This window comes from Mustelus asterias, chromosome 20 (genome assembly GCF_964213995.1).
Source record: "Mustelus asterias chromosome 20, sMusAst1.hap1.1, whole genome shotgun sequence".
NCBI lineage: Eukaryota > Metazoa > Chordata > Chondrichthyes > Carcharhiniformes > Triakidae > Mustelus > Mustelus asterias.
Window position 1 is genome coordinate 36,217,555 of NC_135820.1, and position 16,039 is coordinate 36,233,593.

General features: G+C 44.5%; 1 protein-coding gene across 1 annotated transcript in view; it reads right to left on the reverse strand.

Annotated features, from left to right (window-relative positions):
• Positions 1-4,666: 4,666 nt before the first annotated feature.
• The window catches only part of LOC144508245 (protein-glutamine gamma-glutamyltransferase 2-like), a 56,723-nt gene continuing 45,350 nt past the window's right edge, over positions 4,667-16,039 (reverse strand). The window contains exons 11-16 of the mRNA XM_078236061.1: positions 14,502-14,605; positions 13,790-14,032; positions 13,272-13,541; positions 11,425-11,585; positions 9,554-9,690; positions 4,667-5,754 (exon numbers count right to left, since the gene is read on the reverse strand). Of these exons, the coding sequence (XP_078092187.1) occupies positions 5,586-5,754; positions 9,554-9,690; positions 11,425-11,585; positions 13,272-13,541; positions 13,790-14,032; positions 14,502-14,605 (1,084 nt within the window). The 3' untranslated portion in view covers positions 4,667-5,585. The remainder of the gene's footprint in view (positions 5,755-9,553; positions 9,691-11,424; positions 11,586-13,271; positions 13,542-13,789; positions 14,033-14,501; positions 14,606-16,039) is intronic.

A 16,039-nucleotide genomic window follows, 5' to 3' on the forward strand; every position in this document is an offset into this window, starting at 1 on the left:
AATGATTCGTGTGTACAGACACAGTGTGTCCGTCAACATTGTCGGATCAACAAGGGACGGATTATTTGTATTTGTGACGAACGAAAATGTTTAAATATAACCGCGGGAAGACAGCTTATTTGCGGGCAATGTAATGGGACTCACGTAAGCTCAGCCAAATGGACATACCCCTTTGATACTTACCAGGTGGTGGGATCAAACGGGAAGCTAAGTGAACTGAACAATTGGCAGTATGAGCAAACTCACAATCGGGACACTAAATGCTACCGGGCTAAGAAGGGGTATGTATTCCTCTTCAATGGTACCTACATGACAGAAACCCCAAACCTCCCAAACCGTTTTGCGGTAGGAACAATCGGGCCACTGACTGTTCCATGCCCTCAGAAGGGGTACATTAGAAGCAGAATAGTGACCCGGGCTATTAGCAGGGAATTCTGCGCTAACTGGGAAACCCCAAATACATTGGGATCCTCACTGGGGTATGGGTTCCTCGGAACTTTATCTCTAGGAGGGTCAGCCGGGGTAATTGGAGCTAAGAATAGAAACCATATTGTTTGTGGGCTAACAATCCTGGGAAACAGCACTTCAAAAGCATTGGAGGCTGTCAACCAAGAAATGGCTGAGTTAAGATTGTATGCGCAGCAGACACGATACGCAGTGGACTACCAGTTAGCACAACAAGGGGGAGTATGTGCCATCATAGGCGACAAATGCATAACCCATGTCACAGATGAGTCTTACAATATTACACAAGTCATCAATGACATCAGGACGCAACTCGATAACTTTAGACAGGGACCCACAAGAGGAGGTAGTTGGCTGGCTTGGCTGGTGGGAGAATCCTGGGAATTGTACCTGTTACATGGGTTGATTATACTCATTGTCATTATACTTGTCTGTTGTCTGACTGTGGGATGCCTTAAAGCCTGTTTTAAAATAATGTTGACAAGAATTGTGCCAGGAGCCAGTGTGTACATCGAAGAAGAACCCCTAATGAAGATCCCCGAAGACGTCAGAAGAAATGAAGATACTGGAAGAAATAAAGACATCAAAAGAAGCAAAGAAGAAAAGAAGAAAGAGAACCTGTATATGTGAATGTATGATTGGTGGTCTGAGGATTGTCCAAGCTATAATCCGACCAACAGGAGGGACTGTAAGGGGAAAATACAAGGGGGGCACACTTTAAAATGGCAGCACAAGAAAGCACACTCTGAAATGGCTGCCTGGCACACACGGGGTTAACTGGGAAAGAAGCCAGAAAAACAGCCACAGGCTCCCGCTTTTCAGAAATAACGTCAAGCCAGAATCCTGACAGACAAACCACTTACAAAGTACAGACAGTGACTCATAGCAAACAAACACCTCAGGAAGCCAAAGCCAAGGGTCGAAACATCTTTAAGATAAGGAAACCCCTAAACAAAGAGCTTAGATTAATGCTAGAGGAAGGCGGGAAATACGAATGCGAGGGAACCGATTAGCACCCGCACAAGACGAAACTAGCCATTGATAGACCCATTCATAAAATGCTAAATGTCTATACCTGTTTGTATTCTTGTAAATACGGGGAAATGTACCCATTCATGAAATGTTAAATACTTGTAAATGTGATAATCTTCGAATCACCGGTCTACCCATTTTGTAAAGGGTATAAAATTGAACCGCTCCCGGTATACAATTGAGAAAAAGTGTTCTATGAACATAGCGCTTTTCTCCACGGAGCTCCGTTTAATAAATCGTATTTTCTGAATCTCGAAGTCTGACTACTGGTGGATTTTTCCCACAACAGATGGGTTAGTGGAGTAGGCGGTAAACTGGCAGATGGATTTTAACATAGAGGAGTGTGAAATTATGCATTTAGGGAGGTCAAACAGTTATAGGGAGTACACAATAAATTGGAATATAATAAGAGGGTAGATGAAGTGAGCGATCTTGTGTATAATTACACAGGTCTATAAAGGCAGCAGTTCAAGTAGGCAAGGTTGTAAAGAAGGCATATGGAATGCTCTCCTTCATTGGCAGAGGTATAGAATATAAAAGTAAGGATATAATGGTGGAATTGTATAAAATGTCAGTGAGGCCACAAATGTTGCCAGGGCTAGAAAAGTGTAGCTATGAGGAGAGATTGGAGAGGTTGGGTTATTTTCCTTGACTAAAGAAGGCTGAGTTAATTGAATTGTATAAAATTATGAGGGGAGAGATAAAGTGGACAGGATAAAACTGTTTCCTTTGCCAGAGAATTCAAGGACCAGGGGTCATAGATTCAAATTAAATAGCAGACGGTGTAGAGGGGACATGAAGAACATTTTTATGCAGGGGGTAAGTTGGTGGTAGAGGCAGAGACCCTAAACTCCTTTCAAAAGTACCTGAACCTGCACCTTAAGTGCTTTAAGCTAGAGCGCTATGGGCCGAGTGCAGGAAGGTGAAATTGGAAAGGGCACCTGAGTGTCCTTGGGCTGGCCTGGACAAGATGGGTTGAATGGCCTTGTTCTGTGCTATAGATTTTCTACGATTCTATTATATTAAAAGGGCATTGAACTTAAACACAGATTCAAAATAAATAACCAGCAATCAGAAAAGTCTCTTTCCTATGTTGCAGTGTATTTAACTGTTGTTCTAAATACACTTTACCAATTCATACAAAATGTTTCTATCTCAAAGTCACTAAAATGCAAATTCATATAGATAAAATGTTATCTGATGAACTGAAACTGTGTGCCTGGTTTTACATGAATCGATTACCAGGAGCCTTTAAGATGTGTTAATTGCTGTTCAGTGTAATGAATATGTATGGTTCAGGAAAGGAAGCTGGCAGAACAGGATAGTGGCGATTCTCCAGCCCGCTGCACTGCCAGGAGACATCAGCGGAGGCCATTTAGCAGCCTCTCCTCTGGGTGCCACGGCCTCCATGCATATCCAAGGCCTGGATTTCCGGCATCATCAGCTCCACACCAGAAATCGGTGTGGAGCTGATTTAAATATTATTGTAAGCATACAATAATATGGGATTGAAGTCTCTGGGCCCGCTAGCCTCTCGCGAACACCTCCCCCCCACCCCCCGCATCCCCCCACCAGGAGTGCTTCACTCTGATGCGGTTTACAACAGCTCCCTACTAACAGCTATAGAGGCCCCCTCCCAGGAGTCGGGGGTAAGGGGGTTGCCCCCTGGGCATTGCCAGTCTGGCAGTGCCAGCCTGACCCCCTGGTATTACCCAATGGGCAACATGGCAATGTCCAAGAGCTGGGGACAGAGGGGCGGGGCTTATTGGGATGGGGCCAGTCGGGATTGCGATTGGTGGGGGTGGGCAGGTCCCCCTGCCACTCTGCAGTTGGGGTCACAGGAAGAGGGAAGGAAAGGGCTGGCCATCAGGGTGGGGGGTTCCTGGGGGATGGGGTCGGGACTGCAGGTGAGGGTCGAGACTGCGGTGGAGGGGGGGAGATTGAGGTGGGCTGGGGAGGTGGGGGAGGGAAGATCGAGGTGGGCAAGGGTGGTGGGGTTTTGGAGCTGGCCCAGAAATGTCTGGGAAGCGAACGATTGCAGGGTTGGGGGGCTCTACAGGCCAGTGCTGTGGGTATGCTGTGCTGGCCAGCGATCAGCCTGGCTAGTGATTGAAAGGCCGGCAATGTGGAGCCACTGCGCATCCGCTGATCTCCGCTCTGACAGATTGGCGCATGCGAAGTGGTCCACTTATGCTATGCTACCAGCCTGACCAGTGGGAATAGGCCCTGCCCCCAGATTTTCAGTGTGAATCTCCCTGAGGCACCCCGTAATGCACAGAGTGTGGAAGATTCATTTTGAAAATCCCGCTGAACAAACCAAAGGGAATTACTCCAGCTTTTATTCGAATTTGGCATTTAGAATTATTTTGGAAGAATCCCAGTCAATATTCTTATTTGAAGAACTGAAGATCTGATGGTGAAGTGGAGGTGAAGAGGCTAAGGACACAGGAACAGTGATCTGAGCCACTATACCTGCAATTGTAAAATTATCCTTCCATGGCTCAAAAAGAAAGAAAAAACCCTTCCATTTGTATATACACCTTCAAAAACTCCATAGTCAGTGAGGTAATTTTGAAATATTTGCCAGAATTTTACTACCCCGCCCCACCACGGGAATCAGAGCGGCGAGGGGTGGACAATGGGAAGATCAGTTGGACAGGGGTGGGATTTCACAGTTTTGGGATGAGTGAAGCTGTAAACTCCTGCCCATTGTTGGGAAAAAATGTTTGACAGTTTAGACACAGCAATGCCACACGAACTGCAATGATATTATTGACCTGGGCTGGGATTTTCCAACACTTCCCACCCATCTGCAGCAGGTTTTCTGGTGGTGGAAGCTGGTTGCCACTGGCCAATGGGTTCCCTGGCTGTCCAATCAGCAAGCAATGCAACAGGCCATTTCCTTCTGGAAAATCCTGGAGGAGGCCAACGGCGAACCACCTCCGCTCCTTGAAAACCCTATTAGTTTTAATGTTGTATGAGGCATATCTTTGTCACCAGGCTGAAAGTCACTGCTTTTCTTTCCAGAATGTCACGGAATATTTTCTATCCACCTGAGACAGAGCAGCCTCAGTATAATCTTATCTGAAAACTCATCTATCAGTTGTATTGTTTTATGAGGCTTAATTCAAACTTTGAGTTGCGAGCTGAAAGAATAACTACGAGATTTCACATTTTAAAAATGTTTATTGCAATAAATGATGAAGAAAACACTATTGATTACGTACTTTTTTTTGGCAACTTACACTTTAAACTACAGAAAGTGATGTTTCTCCTTATCACCCCTCATGTTCTCCACAAAATTACAGTTATTTTAGTAAGCAAATCATTGTGAGGGTTTGTTGCAGATTCCTTTCCTCTAACCCAAGCTACGTGAAGTTGGCAGCCTCCCTTGAATGCTGACAAACTTGACCTATTCAATTTGAGTTTGTGCTCCACCTGCATTCTGTGTGACCAACAATAGAGTCAGTATTTTCTCTGCTTCAGGTGCAGAACTGGTTGCCTCTATCTTCTGTTGTTTGCCTATTGGGTAGCTGCAAACCACCCCAACACAAAACTGTTGTCTGTCTGTGAGATTCATGGATTTGTCTGTAAGCTGATCACAAAAATGCTGCTTTCTGCCCGTGGCAACCTGGCATCCAGATGGAAATGCCAATGAGGCAACTTTGATCCCAGCTTCTTTTCATCATAGAAATAAACAATAGTTTCTGGTGCCACAACTTTGAGAGTCTCAGGCTCTATCCATTGTGAGCACAGACACTCTGCTATTGTCTGCAGCTATAAATACCGAGCACCTTCCTCCCAATAAAACAGTCCACTTCCTTATTTCGAACAATCAAATCACCCAAAATTACTGTCAGGCAGCTGCCAGAACAGATTATATAACCCCCTTTTATTTACCCTAAGTTTAAAACTACAGACTAAAAATGTGACAACCTTATAAACCTCATAATTGTGACACACTAAAAATGTTCAATGTTAAAGTTGCCTATAATTTGTAACTAAAAGCAAAAATATATTTAAGTGTAAGTTAACGCATCTTTTAATCACTATCCCATCGATTCAGAAATTGGGTTTTAAGCTCCTTTTTAGGCTTCTCTTGCTCTCTCTTTTTCTAGGACTATGATGTTCAAGGATCCTTTTACATCCCGTAGTTTGTCACAGTCAAAATCCACCAGTAGTTTCTTCAGCCCCAGCTTGTAAGGAACAAAGTCACACTTCACTTTTGCAAATTCGTAAGGTGCTACATTGGGAAACCTTAGGGGGAGAAATAAAGGAGAAAAACATCCTTTAGAATTCTCAGGCAAATATTATAAAATTGTTAATACAATTAATAAATCTGGAATTATGGTCAGAATACGATGTCCCAATCTCCCCCGGGGGGTGAGGGGGTTGCGGGGGGGAGGGGGGGGCGGAGTGAGGGTGCGTGCGTGTTACTACTGGCACTCGCCAATCTCAATTGTTAGGCAGATTTCCCGCTGGTCAGGAGCTCCAGGCCTCTCTCTTCCTTCCTCACCACTCCTGTCGGCCTACCTCCCAACACTGTGTTCGTCCCCTTTCCAGCCACCAGGGCTTCCCCTACCCCACTGCCCCTGGACATCAAGTACTCACCTGAAGTGCAGTCCCAGAACTTAGGCTCAAGCACAAGGCCCACCTGCTGCCAATCAATGCTCAATTGAGAATAAAATGGCAGTTGGTCACTTGGATTCGGTAGAAATGGGTTAGATGCCGACTTACAGGCTGGTGGGCGCTGGGTGCTCACAATGCTGAAAATTCAGGCCTTGAAATCTAGTTTCATTGTGACCATGAAACTATCAATTGTTGTAAAGACCCATTATCTTCACTAATGCCCTCTGGGAAAGGAAATCTGGTATTCTTACCTGATCTGGCCAACATGTGACTCCAACCTACTGCAATGTGGTTGACTCTTATTTGGCCTCGGAAATGTTCTGTTCCAAGGCAAATAGGAATCGTAAATGAATGCAGAGCTGATTTCAATATGGAAATTGCTATTTGGATTTGATTACCTGGTCCGGAGACTTCAGTCCTGCTAGTGTCTCCCCCCATCGCTGGGTGTAGTTCACTCCAGCGGGATTTACTTCTGCTCCCCAGTAACGGGGAACAAGCAGCCCGACCCCGCTGAAGGAAACAAAGGCCATTGAGGCCCCCCCCCACCCCAGGTGGACGGGGGTAAGGTGGTATCCCTTGAATAGTGCCAGCCTGACAGTGCCAGCCTGGCCCCCTGGCATTGCCCAAGGGGCAAATTGGCATTGCCCACCAGGCACCTTGGCACTGCCCACCAGGCATTGGGCGGTGCCAAGGAGGCAGGGCCAGAGGGGGGACATTGCCTACGGGGGGTGGTGAGCAATCGGTGGGAGTGTGAGGGGGTGGAGGAGTCCCGCTGCCATTCTGCACTTGGGATGACTGGGAGAAGGAAGGAGAGGTGGTTGGGACTGGCCATCTGGGTGGGTGGCGGGTGTGGGTGGGGGGAAGATCAAGGCTGCCGATGTACGGGTGGGAGGGGGTGACTTAGGAGCTGGCCCGGGAAGGTCCAGAAGGCCAGTCATTGTGGCTGGGGCGGGGGGGGGGTTTGAAGTCCAGCGATGGGTGTTGTGGAACTGGTCAGTGACTGGATGCCAGTAATCTGGAGGCTGCGCATACACTGATCTCCACGCTGACGGATTGGCGCACGTGCAGTGGCCCGCTCAGCACTATGCTGCCGAGAATAGATCCCACCCACAGATTTCCAAATTGAATCACGTGAGGGCACTCTGTGATGCAGAGTGTTGGAGATTCATTCTGGAAATCACACTGAAAAAGCCAGCGGGATTTGTTCCCATTTTCCTGCACATTAGGGACTTGGAATTTTTTTGGGAGAATCCCAGCCATTGAGTTCAGCACTGCCCTCTGCATGTTCTATGCTTTCCTTAAAACTCTCACTTTACAACAAAGCTCTTCTGAAGGTCAGCTTGAGCTGTGTATGTAAACCAAACTATGCAGACGCTGCGACAACGGATGAATGAACACCGCTCGACAATCACCAGGCAAGACTGTTCTCTTCCTGTTGGGGAGCACTTCAGCGGTCACGGGCATTCGGCCTCTGATATTCGGGTAAGCGTTCTCCAAGGCGGCCTTCGCGACATACGACGGCGCAGAGTCGCTGAGCAGAAACTGATAGCCAAGTTCCGCACACACGAGGACGGCCTCAACCGGGATATTGGGTTCATGTCACACTATTTGTAACCCCCACAGTTGCGTGGACCTGCAGAGTTTCACTGGCTGTCTTGTCTGGAGACAATACACATCTTTTTAGCCTGTCTTGATGTTCTCTCCACTCATGTTGTTTTGTTTCTTAAAGACTTGATTAGTTGTAAGTATTCGCATTCCAACCATTACTCATGTAAATTGAGTTTGTGTCTTTATATGCTCTGTTTGTGAACAGAATTCCCACTCACCTGAAGAAGGGGCTTGGAGCTCCGAAAGCTTGTGTGGCTTTTGCTACCAAATAAACCTGTTGGACTTTAACCTGGTGTTGTTAAACTTCTTACTGTATGTAAACCATACACAGCTTTATAAATAAACTTCAAAGTGTTAAAATAGTTCACACCTCCTGACACGATTAGCCTCCTAGAGGAGGGTAGAGGGCTCTCTCTCTAGTCACAGGCAATCACTTTCACATACGACAGGTTCCTACTTCCAATTCTGAAATTAACTCCCTCGGGGCTCCTGAAAATTGGTTTGGTGGAGGTCAGCATTCCCCCACCCCCCCACTCCCTCCCCACCTCACAGCCACCTTTATTAAGTTCCATTCTGTGTCTCAAAGACAGGAGTCTCCAACGGGCGGCACGGTAGCACAGTGGTTAGCACTGCTGTTTCACAGCTCCAGGGTCCCGGGTTCGATTCCCTGCTCGGGTCACTGTCTGTGTGGAGTTTGCACATTCTCCTCGTGTCTGCGTGGGTTTCCTCCGGGTGCTCCGGTTTCCTCCCACAGTCCAAAGATGTGCGGGTTAGGTTGATTGGCCAGGTTAAAAATTGCCCCTTAGAGTCCTGAGATGCGTAGGTTAGAGGGATTAGTGGGTAAATATGTGGGGCTTGGGTGGGATTGTGGTCGGTGCAGACTCGATGGGCCGAATGGCCTCCTTCTGCACTGTAGGGTTTCTATGGTTTCTATGAAAACTGAAAATGACTTAGTTCCATTTGCTGAATAAGTTATGTTATCAACAATCAATGGGGTCAAAGCACTGTAGAGTAATATTATTAAATACTACTCGCATAGTCAAATACTCCACTGGCCATTTGACCACACTCCCACAGTCACTCCACAGGAGTTTAGCCCAAAGAATGAAGGAAATGATGGGACCAGATAAGCTGGATTAAAAATTTATCTGGGGCATTTTGATTGCCCATGAATAGAGGGAGCATTAATTGTCCACTGAAGGGCTGCATTTAGCAGTTAAGCGCAAAGGTCATCCGTGGGCCTTCCCAAACCAGATTTAACTGGGGAGGGGGGCGTTGGTGGAGACAGTCTCCACCTGCATCCTCTTGTCTTATCGAAGAACTCTCCTGGCTCGGAGTTTGCCGCTAGAGTTAGGGGGCACTAAATTCCTTTGGAGTTTCAATGGGGCAGGAATTTTGTCCAGCCCACCACATCTGCACAGGACCAGAGCTACTTCCTGAGTTGGAATTCATTGTATACAGATGGTAGGTTTCCAGTGAGATCCCTGCTATCAAAATGATGCCTAGCAGCATCCCTGAGGAACCTCTGGTATTACAATGAGTGCAGCACCAGAAGAGACAACAAGTCATCTTATGAGGCCTGAAGATTATAGCTACAGGAATTGAAACTCCCAATATGGGCCCCTGCGAAAAACAGGAAAATGTTTGGGTTCCAACTCAGGAGAAGGGAAGTTTGCACATCAATCTCTGAGCTATACATTCACCTCTCTGACCTTATTAACCCTGTGCCAATGGCATGATAATCTGTAGCCAGATGCTGGAGATACATTTGCTTTTGTCAATCAGAGATAATGTACATTTTCAAAGTGCTTATACTTACTTTATTTCCTTTTCACCTTCAATCAGACCTGCCCCCTCAAGAGTCATGACGCAATCCTTCAGAATTTCAGGAAAGTGGTTCTGAAAGCTGATCTCTATCTCAACTTTCTTATTCAGAACAGCAGAGTAACTTAGCATCTGGTGAAATAAATAAGTTTTTATAACATTTTGAAAATGAAACTTCACTACCATAGAAACATTGAAATTAGTATTAACGTGACTTTATAGATGCAGCTCACAATATGTGTTTAGACACTGGGGATTTATATTTCGATATTTTCCTGAGTATCAAAGACCATGCTGGAAAAGGGCAGCTGGCAATTGACAAGTAAAATATATTTTTACCCCCACACTGCCCATCCCAGGTGGGTAATGTCTTTTCCAGTGACTCATTTGCGGAGGCAACCAAACCTGTCATTGGCAGCCAAGTATTCTTAGGCCTCCAGGGATGGTTGGTGATGTAATAGGTGTTAGTGATCCAGAACTACTTGATCATCTCAACTATTAAAGAGTTATTGTGAATGCTGAAACATAGCAACAGGATGGACCAGGAATAAGACATTTACACCATGAATCTGTTCTGCCATTTAATTCATTCGAGGCTCCCCTTCACCTCAGCTCCATTTTTCCATCTTTGCTTCAGACCACTTGATATCCTTAACAAACAATAAACTACCTCAGTTTTGAAAGCTCCTATTTGCATCGTATCCAAAACTTTTTGGGAGATAGCATCCCATATTCCCATTACTCCTGTCATGAAAAAATGTGCAAAATGCCCATAAACGGGGGAATTCAGATTTTGTTCTTGGTAAATAAAGTAAAATGAACTAAATATTTTTGCAAATCTGTAACTATTGGGTGTTGTGTTTATGCACAGGTCTTTCTTTTTCTGCAAACTTCATATGGAAAATAAATGCATGGTTTAGTCCCTTCATAAACAATGTGAAGTTGGGTAAGTATAATCAACATTCAAATTTTTATGGTATTAACTGCATTAATCAATGTGGTCATACATTTTATGCAAGAATACATCAGGACTGCCTCAAAAATTGCATCAAATATTACCCAACCCTATTCCTGCATCAGTTTATCAGTAACAGAAACACTTTTCCATTCATTTTTTAATCTTTAGAATTGACCATTCCAACACACACTTAGCTCCTTCCATATTCTGCCTGCTGTAAATTGGAGGTCAGACAAAACTCTGCTGCCTGAATACTTCTTAGCATCAATCCCCGTTCATCCATTACCTTGGTGCTTGCTGATCTACATTGGCTCCTGGTCAAGAAATATCTCAATTGTTAAATTCTCATGCTCGTTTTCAAAACCCTTTGTGTCCATATTGTCCTTATTTCTGTAACATCCTCAAGCCAACCACCCCCACAAGGTACCTGCACACTTCTAATTCTGGCCAATTCAGTATCTCCAATTTTAATTGCTCCATCACTTGCAGCCATGCCTTCAGTTGCTAAGGCTCTGTAGCTCTGCCTTTTGCTCCTTAACCTTCCTACTGCGCCTTCTTTTAAGATGCTCCTAAAACACTACCGCTTTCACCAAGCTTTTGGCCATTTATCCTAATATCAGCAAAATTTCTCTGTCAGATTTGCTTTCTAATTAATTCTCTTGCAAAGAGTCTTGGGTTGTTTTATGATGTCATTAGACACTAGTAAGTTCATGTTGTTACTCTTCAGTTACAGTCTGAGTGATGATCTGATTTGCTGACTCTGGTGCACACACTTCTCACTGCTGTGTACAATCTGCCCGAACATAACGAGGACAAGGGGAAAATAAATTCATCAATGGACACGAGCACAAAGAGCATTAGTTTCCACAGTGGAGACTGAACGAGGTGGGAATATTCTTCACCATTACCTTAATCATTAGGGGAGGGTTGACCAAAGAAAGGTCTTTTATTGCAAAAGCCCTGCTTTTTGATGACACATCAGTTACAACAGATATCAGCCTTATCAGGTTGTACATGTCAGGGAACAAGCCATATTCTTTGTAAACAAATTTCAAAGGGATTTTCAGATCTGCAAAATATCAGGAAAGGAAAAAAAAGATTATAAAATTGACACGTTTTTAATTTTTAAGTATAATTTAAAAACTGGAGGTGCATTAATTGAAATGTGGTTCAATATTTAAACAGACACCATTCAATTCAGTTTTCCATATGAACCTGGTGACATCACTGATGGATGTGACATCTTGACCTAAATCCTTTGGTCCCGTCCGCTGTGGGAATCACTGCATCTGGGACGGTAAACAAGACCAATAAGCCAAAAGTGTTTTGACCTCGATCGGGACTGGAAAATCCTGCCCATTGCAACAACGAATAATATTTTAAGACAATCTATTACAGAGCAAATTGGTGGAATTTAGTTCCGGCAAAGCAGATCCCCAGGCTCCCACCGCAGCCAACTCTCACCATTCCAATCCACCCCAGTGGGTGGGATTCCCATGTGAGACCCTTCCTGCCCTCCACTAAATTGCAGATAGTTTTCCTGAGATTATGGCCAAAACCCTACCACCTCGCCCATCCTAGAATCGGGGCGGGCGAGGTTCCCAGAACAGAAATCTCCGTTGGCCGTAAATTCCAGCCCTATGAATCAGAAGTGAGTGCTACCATTGTCCTGGCACCCTCCACACCCCTGCTGCGTACTCCTGCTGCACACCCGCACCCCCTCACTCCTGTAACCATCTGCCAGGTTCCTTTAAGTTCAACCCAGTTAAACAGAAAATGTTCCAAAAATACATAGCAGGTTTGGTAGCAATTTTGGAAATAGAAACAGAGTTAAGATTTCGTGTCAATGGCATTTCATTTGTCCTGATGGTAGATCATTGAACTGCAACACAAGTTTATCCAGACACAAAATTGCTGGCGGGGTCAGTACCCAGTTAGGACACAATTTAGAACTCATTGTCCCAGAGGACATATCAGAATTGTTCCGATTCCCAGGTCAGTAAGATTCTGGCACATGTGCTGGGCAGGCGGGACTGAAAATTTATAATGGAGATTTTCAAAAACCCAACACTCTGTTTCCCTGGGAGTGTTAGTGCTGCAAACGCTGTGATAATGGAATGCAGGCTCTAGTTGTGATTAAGAGCGGCTATAACTATTGAAGTAAGGTTGGGCACAAAGATAAGGCATCTCCACACAAAGATAAGAACCAGTTTCCAGCTGTGTGGGGGAGAAACAGTGTAGAATGTAAAAGCAGTCTGCACTTATGTTACACTGGGTTTTGTGGATAAATTTATGTTGAAGAGAGGCCCACCCCAGTTTGTTCCTTTACCAGATGACTGCTCCATAGAATAACAATATCCTGCACTTAATCACCCACTTCACACCAATTTTGTACATTCCCAGTCAGTCTCATGCCTTTATGCTGCTGGCCCTCTGAGCAGCTGCCTTCTCTCTTCAGCAAGGCAGTGGCGGACACCATCATGGCTGCCGCCTGCATTTGCTGCTGGTGCCAGGCAGGCAGCTTCCATTACTTGGAGATGCTCAATGCTAATCACTGGGCACAACGCTCCCATCCTGCCAAATTAGAGCATTTACATTTACAAGCAGAATCAAATAGCAGTTGAGACCGGGCAATTGTTTGGACTTCAGGTTCCTGCAACCTCTTTGAAAGTCTGGCCAGTTAGTTCAGTTTCTCTCTCCATCATTGCTGCCTGATCTTGTATTTCCAGATTAAACATTACATAATTTTCATTACCTTCATTGGGTGGAATAGTGATCTCCTGTTTATATCTCTTGATAATTTCGTTCTCCGATACGCCACTGTAATTTTTTTTCTGAGCCCAAACTCTGACATCGCAGACCTTTCCCTGTGAAGTCTCGTTGGAGATGACCATTGAGACCGTAAATGGATTTCCATTGTAGATAGGCAGGTCAGTTGTCATAGACACATTTAGTGTCTTGGCTGGTACTGGAACATTTTGGATTATGCTAGCCTTTGCAAAAACATCTTCTTCCTGAATGGAGCCTTGGAGTCAAAAACAAATGAGCGTTATTGCATCCAAGACAAGCATGTTAGCTGGTTTGAATGATTCTGTGATAACCTGCCTTTCTGACAGTTTTATCATCAGCACTGTTGAACATGAATTAAACAGCTGATTGAAAGCGGAATCCTTTCTGAAATAGTCTGCACACAGACCAAATTCTGATCCCAGTTTGTACCAAAACTCCTGCTTAGAGATTAAACACATTTTCCTTAATTAATTCTGTTCTTACCATCAGGATATTTGTAATTGCTAGTAATGTCCTCACGTTCTTCGGCACCACAGCGCTTTGTGCTGATTTTGTGGCCAACACGTGACTTATCAACTTCCATTTTTGTTATCTCTCCATCTTCAGAAATCAGCCAATCCACACAATGGGCGTTTACTTCAGCAAAAATAAATGGGACGTCATATTTCATCTCCATCTCCCCTTCTTTGATTGCAGTTACTGGAGCTGGTCCACAGCAGTAAATTCCTAAAAATAACAGGGAAATTATGGCGAATTCGAGTGGATTATAGCCAAATGAGATGAACGGCTACTTAAAGGGGTTATTTCTTTGTCTGTGTACTGAATTTAAATAGGTTATCGCCCATATGCACATTCACACTGGGTGAACTCTTCCCTTCAATTACTGTCTCGTATTTAATCACTTCATCATTTACCCTATTCATAATCAGTGCATTGCATTCCTAAAAGGGGCAAAAGTGTTAAGATATGAGGGCCAATTGTTTAAATGACACTTGTATTCTCACAGCCTCATCAGATCTAATTGAGATGGTTAGAGGATCTAAGTTCAGATGAAGAGAAACTATATCCTCAGGTTGGAGTGGGGGGTTGCAGGGCCTGAATCTTTGGCTCGTGTTTCTATGTCACCAATGTGTCAGTGTTTCATTCATAATGCACTCAGGTCCTCTCATGCTGTCCCCTCATTCCTGGTCTTTACCATTACTTCTCTCCTGTGGTGTTGCATCCACTGCTTGCCATCCATCATAGCCTGGACTTAAGTCATTTCGTGCCATCCAAGTTTCATTCCACACATGGAAATTCCTGAAGTAAAAGGACAATAGTAAAGTCACAGATCACTGGAATTCTCAGAGAGATAAAATATTAAATAGTTATAGCCAAGGTGGCAGAAATGGTACAAATACTGACAAATATAGGGGACTTGGTGGTTTGGTGGTAATGTCGCTGGTCTAATAACTCAAGGGACCAAGACTAATGCTCTGATGAAATGGGTTCAAAACCCACTATGGCAGCTGGGAGAATTTGAATTAATTTATTTCAGTGATAGTGACAATGAAAGTACCAATTGTCATAAAATCCCATCTAGTTCACTAGTGCCCTTCAGGAAAGCAAATTTGCCATACTCACCTGGTCTAAATTACGTTTGGATACAGTAATTTGGTTGACTCTAAAATTGCCTATTAGGCCACTCAGTTCAAGGGAACTCAGCAATAGGCAACAAATGATTGCCTTTCCAGTGATGCCCTCATCCCATGAAAAGTAAAATAGAGATTCTTAGCAGTGACCATCAAAAATTGACATGGAAATCTCATGTAAAGTGACTTCTTCCTGCAAATATTGACACACTCCAGAAAGGTCCCATCCAAAAAGAAAATCAGTTATCTAAAGGGACATAATTGCAGCAAATATGTATTATTATACAGCAACTGACAGATTGTATGACTAAGTCAACAAAGTAAGAGTTTTAACAACACCAGGTTAAAGTCCAACAGGTTTATTTGGTTGCAAATACCATTAGTTTTCGGAGCGCTGCTCCTTCGTCAGATGGAGTGGAAATGTGCTCTCAAACAGTGCACAGAGACACAAAATCAAGTTACAGAATACTGATTAGATTCTTGCATGTTTGTAGAAACTTGATGTCTGTGTCGATATGCGCGATCTTCTTGGAGATCCTCTCCACTTGGAGCCGGCAGTTTGCGGTGTCGATGGTAGTCATGATGTGGAGATGCCGGCGTTGGCCCAAAGAAGTAGGGGAGATCCTAAATGAATACTTTGCGTCGGTATTCACAAAGGAGAGGGATGTGTTGACTGGGAGTGCCTCGGAGGGGAGTGTTGAACCGTTGGAGAAAATCTCCATTACAAAGGAGGAAGTGTTAGGTTTGTTAGAGAATTTAAAGACTGACAAATCCCCAGGGCCTGATGGAATCTATCCAAGGCTGCTCAGGGAGACGAGGGATGAAATTGCTGGGCCTCTGACGCAAATCTTTGTCTCGTCACTGGACGCAGGTGAGGTCCCAGAGGATTGGAGGGTGGCTAATGTGGTCCCGTTACTTAAGAAGGGTAGGAAGGATAACCCGGGTAATTATAGGCCGGTGAGCTTGACGTCCGTGGTGGGGAAGTTGTTGGAGAAGATTCTTAGAGATAGGATGTATGCGCATTTAGAAAGGAATAAACTCATTAACAATAGTCAGCATGGTTTTGTGAGAGGGAGGTCATGCCTCACTAACCTGGTGGAGT